A 10,591-nucleotide genomic window follows, 5' to 3' on the forward strand; every position below is an offset into this window, starting at 1 on the left:
GCGAATGTCTTAAATTTAAATCATATTGCCTTTTCCAACAGTAATTAAAGGAGAGGCAAAACGTTCCAAACATGTGAAGGATGAGAGCGAAATATCAAGCGTATAATTTGATAAAATCCATCTAAAGTCATAATATATTGACGGGTAAAGCTCTTCCCCAAACCAGGTGCGACCTATACTAACCAGAATTCTGCGTTGGTGAACAAAATGAAAGTGGAAAAGACACTACTTCTTTATTCCTAAGCACTTGTAGCCTTGTAGGAGAGATAGCCAGGTTCCATCTCATTTTGGTGGAGCAAAGAAGATGGCATCACTAAGTCTCTTTGAGGTAAACTGCTTCTCAAGTTCAGGGCGTACATTGAAGGATGCCTGGAGCACTTCGGGAGACAACGCCTTCCACACTGAAGTCTTTCCTGCTAAGTGGCTGAATATAGGACTGCAAATAAACGAAGCGAAACACCATTGTTAGGAAAAAGGTAAAAGTAGTACACCATAGTTTAGTCTTGAGGGTCAATATTCGAATAGCAAAGGAATATACTCTTGTACTCGAAAAGCTATATACTATCTACAAGCAACACTTCAGATTGAGATAATTCTCTGAATTGATATAGCAGTGAAGCCAAATGAAACTTTATTTGAAAATGACAACATATTATGCTATCACTATCTAACATTAGTGCGGGTCAAATTAATCAAACCAATATGAAACTTCATCCACCAAATTTCACAAGGAGCTCGACCTCATTACTACTAGCTACTGACAATGTTTTCTATGGTTGCACTTAGGCAGTAGTAAAACATGAAGTACGTAGTCCAGTATTTGAAACAGATGGTATAATAGATTGCACGCACTAAAAGCAAATAACAATAAGAATGGCTTACTTGGGAGTGGTGACAATGGAGAACCATTCCATCCCATCATTGTCAGCAATTTTGGAGACGACAAAGAACCTAGGAACTATGAACAGATTTCCAGGACCCGTTTACCACCCACTCCAACAACTTGTACACGACCACTCCCTCTAATAACATAAGTCAAGAGAAGCCTGTTGGAATCTCTAAGTGTATTTCGAAATACTTGTGTGTGTGCAAAGTGGAGGAGATGAACAATGTGTGTTCTCTCCACTTTAGTGCATTGTGTTTAGTCTCACATTGGTTAACCACCACTAGCAAGTGAGGTATATGAGGAATTCCTCTACCATAAGGGCGTGCCCTTAAGTACAAATGTTTTTGTGTTAGGAGAGAGGACGCACCCGCCCGCACCGAGCCGGGTCGGGCTTGGGCTTACCAATTGCCTTAACGTAGAGAGAGAGATAGAACTCGAGTATACTAGAGAAACAGAACCTCATCTTATTCTTCTTCTCTTCTTCCTGTCAGCCGCCAGAGAGAGTTATATTGCTGTTCTAGTGCAAAGTCAGGCTACTGTTAACCTTTCCTTAAGGACAGTCTAATCCGCGCCTTGGTTATTCTGTCCTGGTTATTACCTGTTATTCTGTCCTTGTTTCTTTATTGTTTTCTTTATCTGCATACAACAATCTTAAGGAAAGATCAAGATGTCTACACCTGTTGACACCACGCCGATAAAAGAAACCAATTCGGAGTCATGGAAGTTACTTCGACCATGAGAGATGTTGCACCTCTACTGAATGCTCGCAACTTACCCAATGTGTCAAAGATTGAATCCTTCTGCGGTTCACACTTCAAGCGATGGAGAGAAAGGGTGTTCACAACCCTAGATGTACTCAACTATGCAAAGTATCTCACTGATATAGCACCCGTGGAGGGTTCTAATGATTTCGAAAGAAATCAAACTGCTTGGCTTAATGGGAATAAGGTATGTCGTCATACTATTTTGAGTACCTTGTCCAATGAAATTTTTGATATTTATTGTTCAAATAAGAATGCACATGATATATGGGAGAGTTTGAACAACAAATACATAATAGAGGATCTTTGGTACTTTCGAAATATGCTATTAGGGAATTTTCTAAAGTTCCATATGAGAGAGGATAGAGATATAACGTCTCAAATCCATGATTTTCATGTCTTTGATTAATGATTTGAAAACCGAGGGTATTAATTTACCCGAAACCTTTGTTCTTTGGATGTTTGATTGAGAAACTCCACGAGTCTTGGAAACACTATAAAAATAGTATGAAGCATAAACATAGCAGATGACTCTTGAGGATGTGATCATTCACATTCACATAGAGGAAAAGAACAAGACTCGGGATGAGGTGTTGTCTAAGGAATTCCATTCTAAAGCCAATATCATTAAAGGTAATCCCAGCAAATCTAACAAAACCTCTAAAAAGCAGAAGTACAACAAAAATAAGAATTTCAAGGTCAAAGACACTTCTTTTAAAAGGAGTGGTACTGGCAATGGAAATTGTTATGTTTGTGGTAAACCTGGACATAGGGCTTTTCAGTGCACACAAGAAAGACACTGATGATCCTCCCAATGCTAATATAGTTGAGGGAGATGATATTATTGTTGCTGTGGTGCCACAAGTGTTCATGGCCACTGGGAAGAAGAACTTGGTACTAGATTCTGGTGCCACCCGCCACGTCTGTGGTGATGTTGAAGCCTTCTCAGACTACATACTAGTGAAAGATGAAAAGGTCTATATGAGTGACTCTAGGTCTGTTCCTGTTGAGGGAACATGCAAGATTCTTCTGAAGTTAACTTCAGGGAAAACCCTTTCACTTAGTAATGTTCTTCATGTTCCTGAGATTCGTCAGAATCTAATTTCTGTGTCCTTACTGGGAAGAGCTGGCGTCAAGGTGACTTTTGAGAGTGACAAGTTCGTTCTGACAAAGAATGAGGGTTTTGTTGGTAAAGGTTATTGTAATAACAGTAGTTTTTTCATGTTGAATGTACTTGACAACATTATTATTAATAAAAATGAATCTGCTTCTGCTTACTTGCTTGACTATTTTAATATATGGCATGGTAGACTAGGACATGTGAATGTTCAATATATGAAAAGAATGAAAGCATGTGGTTTATTGTCTGATATTTCGGATTTTTCTAATGATAAATGTGAGATATGTGCTGAGACTAAAGCCACAAAGAAACCCTGCAGATCTGTTTCTAGAGATAAAACTGGATTACTAACTCTTATTCATATGGATTTAGGTTAATTCAGAAGTACCATGTCTAGAGGGGGGAAGTTTTATTACATTACATTCATAGATGACTTCTCTAGGTACACCATGGTATATTTACTTAGAAACAAGCATGAGGCAGGTGAGATGTTTCTCAAGTACAAAGCTGAAGTTGAAAACCAGCTTAACTGTAAGGTTAAAAGACTTGATTCCGACAGAGTGGAGAATATGAGTCTAACCCCTTCCGGGACTTTTGTGACAAGAATGACATTATTCATGAGACTACTCCACCATACTCTCCCCGAGTCTAATGGAGTAGCCGAATGGAAAAACAAACACTAAAAGAGATGATGAATGCTATGCTTGTAAGTTCGAGCTTCCACTGAACTTGTGGGGGAAGCAATCCTATCTGCTTGCCATATACAGAATAGGATACCCAACAAGAAAACAGGGAATAAGACACCATATGAGTTATGGAAAGGTCATGTACCTAACCTGCAATACTTCAAAATGTGGGGGTGTCTTGCAAAGGTTCTTGTGAACGAACCTAAAAAGAGAAAATTGGGACCTAGAACTGTTGATTGTATGTTCATTGGTTATGCTCATAATAGTGTTGCATATAGATTTTTAGTAGTAAAATCTGATAATAGCCTTGTCGATGCTAACACTATTATAGAGAGTAAAAATGCTGATTTCTTTGAGAATTTGTTTCCTTTGAAAATTGGCATTGAGAGGTTGGTTGCTCCTAGTGAACAACAATCAACAGATCCTGAAATTTCTGAACAAGAAATTCAGAAGAGTAAAAGAGACAGAAAATCCACCAATTTTGGTGATGACTTTTACACGTTTCTTCTTGATGATGATCCTGTGACGTATAATGAGGCAATCAGTTCTCGAGATGCACATTTCTGGAAGGATGCTATAAACTCAGAATTAGATTCGATTATAGCTAATCACACATGGGAGATAGTTTATCTACCTCCTGGGGCGAAACCTATACGTTACAAGTGGATATTCAAAAAGAAACTGAAACTAGATGGTTCCATTGAGAAATAAAAGGCTAGACTTGTAGTCAAGGGATTCTCCCAGAAGAAAGGCATTGACTATTTTGATATTTATGCTCCTGTAACTAGGATTTCTTTTATAAGAGTTCTAATGGCTCTAGTTGCTATTCATAATTTATTTATTCATCAAATGGATGTAAAAACTGCATTTTTGAATGGTGAACTTGATGAAGAAATATATATGATGCAGCCTGAGGGTACTATAGTACCAGGGAATGAGCAAAAAGTATGCAAATTGGTTAAGTGTTTATATGGTTGAAACAAGCGCCAAAACAATGGCATGAAAAGTTTGACAGTGTCATGATGTCTAATGGATATCACATAAATGATGCTGATAAATGTATTTACTTTAAATTTTTTGATGTGAATACATATGTGATTATCTGTCTATATGTGGATGACATGTTAATCATGAGTCCTAGCCTTGATGTTGTAAGAAACACCAAGATGTTTTTATCCTCCCAATTTGAAATGAAGGATTTGGGAGAAGCTGATGTGATTCTTGGAATCAAAATCATCAGAAACAGTGATGGCTATACGTTTTCACAAGAGCATTATGTTGAGAAGTTTTTGAAGAAGCTTAACTTTTATGATAGTAAGTCTGTGTCGACACCTTATGAGGCAACTAGTGAACTTCAGAAAAATGCTCAACATAGTGTCCTTCAGTCTAGATATGTCCAAATTATTGGTAGTCTCATGTACTTGATGAATTGCACTAGACCTGACATTGCTTATGCAGTTAGCAGGTTAAGCAGATACACTCATTGTCCTAGCCAGGAACATTGGAGTGCGTTAGAGAGATTAGCCAAGTACTTGAGAGGAACAATGAATTACGGCATACGATTTAGACAAACTCCACCTGTGATAGAGGATTATTGTGATGCAAACTGGATATTTGATTCTCATGATATCAAGTCCACTAGTGGTTATATTTTCACCCTAGGTGGAGAGTGCGATCGAAATCTTCTAAGCAGACCTTGATAGCTCGTTCAACCATGGAGTCCGAGCTTATTGCTTTAGATAAAGCAAGTGCTGAGGCTGAGTGGCTTAGAAACCTCTTGGCAGATCTTCCTATTGGTACAAAACCGCCTCCAGCTGTACCTATGCATTGTGACTGTCAGGCCGCAATAGCAAAGGCAAAGAGCAAATTGTATAATGGGAAAAGCAGGCATATTCGTCTGAGACTACAGTCTATAAAGCAGCTGCTGGAATCTGGAGTTGTGGCTCTAGATTATGTGAGGTCAGAGTTAAATTTGGCCGATCCTCTAACAAAACCGCTTAACAGGAGACAAGTGGTTGAAACGTCGAGGGGGATGAGACTTTTGCCTTAGATAGAGGGCGACACTGACGGCAACCCCACCTATGTGATTGGAGATCCCATGAAGTAGGTTCAAAGGGAAAAACAAGTCACCTCGTTAAATACGGTATGCTATTGTCTTTCTTTGAGACGTCCCACCCTATGACTAGATAGCATTTTTGTATACTTTGTATAACTTGAATTGCAATGAGAAAGGATGAGTTTTTTTACTCTTATTGGAATTCATAGTCCATTATTTTGATGAGATAGTGTATTTTAACCGTGTATTTTGGATATCCACCTATGTGAATGGAATGGTTGGTTATTATGAGTATTCGGTGAGCATTCATGGAACACGCGGCCTATGAGGGCCAAAAAGCACAACAATCGTGAGAACGGGCATATAATGAAAGAGCAATGTGGGTGCATGTGCTCTATTTTACTACAAGGGAATGTTGGTTCAAAGATTTTTTAATCCATCACTTTCACGTATTATAACACATGTTACCCTATGACTGGTTCAAGCCCGTAAAGCACCAGTATCTTATGCATTGTTTTTTCGATTCTCTCTGGCATATCGTTAACCCATTTCTTTTGTAATATCCTATTCCAAAATAGTGGGGGACTATTAGTATTTTAAAATAGTGGGAGATTGTTGGAATCTCTAAGTGTATTTCGTAATACTTGTGTGTGTGTGCAAAGTGGAGGAGATGAACAATGTGTGTTCTCTCCACTTTAGTGCATTGTGTTTAGTCCCACATTGGTTAACCACCACTAGCAAGTGAGGTATATGAGGAATTGCTCTACCATAAGGGCGTGCCCTTAGGGTACAAATGCTTTTGTGTTAGGAGGGAGGACTCACCCAAAGCCACACACCCGCCCGCACCAAACCGAGCCGAGTCGAGCTTGGGCTTGGGCTTGGGCTTACTGTCTAGTGGGTAGTGGCTTACCAATTGCCTAAACTTGTTTTGCTTCTGCAGCAAGTTTCGATGGGTGTCCTACTTCAAGTTGGTTTCTGCTTCCTTAGCTGTTTGTGAAACCGACTTTGAGGAGTCCTTCTCCCATCTGGTAACCGTCTGCAACCCTCTATATAAACACTGCTGTGCGTCCATAGAGAGGTATCCAATCCATTCTAGACGTAGAGAGACAGATAGAACTCGAGTATACCAGACCTTCACCCCACCAGAGAAACAGAACCTCATCTTATTATTCTTCTTTTCTTCCTGTCAGCCGCCAGAGAGAGTTATATTGCTGTTCTAGAGGGTAGTCTGTTCTAGTGCAAAGTCAGGCTATTGTTAACCATTGAATCATGTGAGGAAGAAGCCACTGTTGCCTTTCTGCACCATTGGAAGGGGCGAAATCTTTCCTTAAGGACAGCCTAATCCGCGCCTTAGTTATTACCTGTTATTCTGTCCTTGTCTCTTTATTGTTTTCTTTATCTGCATACAACAAAGCCAGGGGAGTACATGGAAGAGCGATCTATCCTGACAAGGTCAGCCCCAAAACCAACTTCTCCAACCAAAGGCAAATTCTTAGTGTTCAAAACAACAACACGTCCACCATCTTTGACATCGACATTTAATGGAGTCTCCTCACAATTCAATATGATGCCATCTCTGTCCACCTCCTTTGGCACTGGTCAGGGTAGCACCTTCTTCTAGCTTAACAATGCCATTTCCAGTCTGACTTGCAACAAGAGTCTTTGCAGTATCAACAAGCTCAGTAGAAAATCCAGTGAATATACTATTTGTTCTAGTTAGAAAGAAATCAGTAAATTCACCAGCTTTGTGGGCTTTAAAGGTTGTACCCAAGAAAAGAACAACAAGCTCAGCGTCATCTTTGTTGCACCACCAGGTAACAACACCAAAAGGTAGGGCAATTGCATTACCCTTTTTTATTGCAATCACTTTCTCCCTCTCTGCTTCAAGAATGACATGCAATGCCGGCTGTGCCACTGCCTGAGAAACGTAAGTAATGCAATTGTTAGCATATAGAAAATATAATGCAATGCTGAAATGTTTAGAGAACAAAATCAAATGATTCAGCTGAGCATACAGGGTTGAGAAATATAATTAGCATATATAACAATTCGAAGGACCTGGTCACTATAAAAATCAGGCTTCTGATTTCAGAGGCTTGAGAAAAAAAGAAAAAGTATAAAGATCAATAATGAAATTTATTAAGTCCTATTGCAAAATCCTATTTTGCATAAGATAGATAAACATCAGGACAATGGTTGCCATACTTAATGATACATTTAAAGTAGTCTTTTTGTCCTTTTCTTGGCCCTTAAATCACTAACATCTTCAACTAATAAGAAGACCACAGTCCACGTAGATTCTAAAATGGGTGTTTCTGACTTTCTGCAAGTTTAAGATCAAAATCCTGTACTTATAAATGATATTATGCAAAAAGAGGGATGAAACTCAAAAAACCCAAAAGATTCATAATGGTTGTAAGGTATGCATGACAACCGAATTTACCATCATTACATACAAGTCATACACAACAAATAGATTAATTACTAAAGCCTCTCACCAAATAATCAAATTAAATATAATTGATTGATTGCAGAAAAATGACTAACAAACAGAGCACATGGATTAAATATTTGTACTTGAACACCATGTCTAGGCCATAATGGTGACATTGAAACTCAGATAAATCAAACTTAATTAAGATTACGACCAAAATAAATGTACCCTTTTACCCAAACTTCACTTGATCGAATAACTAATCAAAATAGTAAAGAAAAAAAAAGAAGTTAAATTTTACCTTGAAGGACATAGGCAACCTTTGAAGAATTAGAATAACGAGGAAGAGCAAATCCCTTTTTCTGAAGAGCAAGTTTCAAAGCACCCATATTGCCTTGACGAAGCATAGGTAGTTCAGAAGGTAAGCATGCAAAGTATATGACCCACCATCACTTCCATGATAGGTAAGTGTGAAGCCTGATTGATAAGTCAATTAAAACAACAACTCAATTCAAAGTGAATGAGTGACCATCGCCAAATTAAGCTTGTTAACAAAGGAGACTCTTTGTAAATGCAAATCACAAAAAGCATGGAGACAACAAGCCTTAAATTGTGGATTCAAAATAGTTTGCAACTATTTGCAATTATTGCGGAGGGGATTCAGAGGCCTATAAATGAGTGCTTTGATTCATTCTTTAAAACACAATTCAGAGAGAAAAAATCAGTAGTCTTGAGTGATTTTTTGTTTTGGTTTCATTAAGGAAACCAAAACTTAGAGAGTAAGTGACAGAGAGCTTTGTAAGGGCTTATCATCTTTAATAAGAGAAATCGGTCGATCTACAAGTGGCCAATATCTCTTATGAAAGAGATCGAGCGAGCTATGAGCAATTTCTTATGGTCAGGAGATTTGCAAAAGAAGAAAGTTGTAATAATTAGCTGGGATTAAGTCTGCAAACCTTATGAAGAGGGTGGCTTGGGCATTCAAAAACTGAGAGAAGTGAATATGGAAATGCTAATGAAACTGGCATGGTCCTTCAGATATGGATCTGATGCTTTCTCTTCCTTCATGCGACTGAAGTTCCTTACTAAGGAAGGTTCTCTTATAAACTACTACAAGCCATCTTCTGTTTGGCCAGGGGTTAAGAAAGCTTTACAAGAGATTGACACAAAATGCCAATGGGTCATTGGAAACGGTGCAAAGATTGATTTGTGGAGGGATTGTTGGGCAGGGAAACATTCCATTCAGAAGGGTCTGAACTTACTAGACCATGCTCTGAAAGGATGCACTCTTAAACTCGAAAGCCTTATTCAAGGTCCTATTCTCAGATGCCCAGCCCACATTACACAATTGCTGCACCTTGCAAGACTCAGCCTCCATGATGTGAAGAAATCCACTGATGAAGACTACTTGGTTTGGTGGCCCGACATTAAAGGACACTTCTCTGCTCAAGGTGCATTCCAGGAAATCAGATTCAAGAGGCCTAAAGTACACTGGTCCAAACATGTATGGAATTCCTACATACATCCCAAACACGTAGGTACAGTTTGGAAACTCTGCTAAAAAGATATTGCTACAGATGGGAACAGCAAGAAAATGGGAGTCACTATCGCGTCTAAGTGTAGACATTGTGGCGCTCAAGAAGAGTCTCTTATTCACCTTATTTGGGAATGTGTTTTTGCAAAAGAAATGTGGAATTGGCTAGCCGGAAAATTCAAGTTCAGAGGGACATTCACCAACATGAAGGAAGCCATTAAACTGAGTAAGAATAGTAGCCCGAGAGTTGTACATCTATGGACTGCTGCAGTTTTTAGAGGCATGACTGGCTTATGGAAACATAGGAACAAGATTTTCTTTCAAGACAAAGCAGTATCAAAAGCCTTTTGCTAGGGTATTGTAAGATCACATATCATCATGACTTCTTACCTCTCAAAAGGACACACGGAGCCGTCTGATGTTGAAATTCTGAATGAATGGGGTATCCATATGAATGCGGCTACTACGAGAAGGAGGACTCATTGTATTTGGATACCACCAACCATATCACAAGTGAAGCTCAACACTGACGGTGCAGCTAGAGGCAATCCTGGGCCTGGTGGTTTTGGGGTCTCTTTTCGCTACCACAATGGCAACTTCCTATACGTTATGGGTGGAGGATTGGGCAACACTACATGTTATCTAGCCGAATGTACAACCATAGTTGAAGGGGTGGAGGCAGCTTTGTCAAGGGGATGGAATAACTTGTGGGTGGAATCCGACTCATCAGCAGCGGTAACTACTGCCAACTCATTATCTATGCCATGGGAACTTCTCAACATATGGAAACTATGCTCTCGTGCATGTGCTTCCTTGCGAGTGACCCATACTTGGAGGGAAGCCAACCAAGCGGCTGACATCATTGCTAAGAGAGCGTCTCGACTGGTTAACAATGAGATCATATTTTGTAATGGCAGACCCCCATGGATATATAAATGGGAGGTGCCTTACAATTTGTATGTGCGCCATGTATGAGTGACTATGGGCATTAGCACTGCCTAGAAAACTTGTACTTCTTTTCCATTCTTTTTCATATATTTTTAACTTACCAAGCAAAAAAATAATAAGAGAAACTGGTGTGCTCTTGAGGATGTAGGCAAATTGCTGAACCTCG

General features: G+C 39.2%; 1 protein-coding gene and 1 pseudogene across 1 annotated transcript; one reads left to right on the forward strand and one right to left on the reverse strand.

The window, feature by feature from the left end:
* Nucleotides 1–166: 166 nt before the first annotated feature.
* LOC147497658 (glutelin type-B 2-like) lies at nucleotides 167–8,756 on the reverse strand (annotated as a pseudogene).
* Nucleotides 8,757–8,946: 190 nt separating this feature from the next.
* On the forward strand, nucleotides 8,947–9,504 carry LOC147497659 (uncharacterized). The gene has a single exon (XM_086562957.1). It carries the CDS (start codon nucleotides 8,947–8,949, stop codon nucleotides 9,502–9,504), a length of 558 nt encoding a protein of 185 aa, XP_086419083.1.
* Nucleotides 9,505–10,591: the final 1,087 nt, after the last annotated feature.

The sequence above is a fragment of the Coptis chinensis genome, chromosome 5 (genome assembly GCF_015680905.1).
Source record: "Coptis chinensis isolate HL-2020 chromosome 5, ASM1568090v1, whole genome shotgun sequence".
NCBI classification, from domain to species: domain Eukaryota; kingdom Viridiplantae; phylum Streptophyta; class Magnoliopsida; order Ranunculales; family Ranunculaceae; genus Coptis; species Coptis chinensis.

Bases quoted from the DNA above. Each gene is read 5' to 3' on its own strand.
- LOC147497659 (XM_086562957.1), top strand. From the start codon at position 8,947: ATGGAAATGCTAATGAAACTGGCATGGTCCTTCAGATATGGATCTGAT.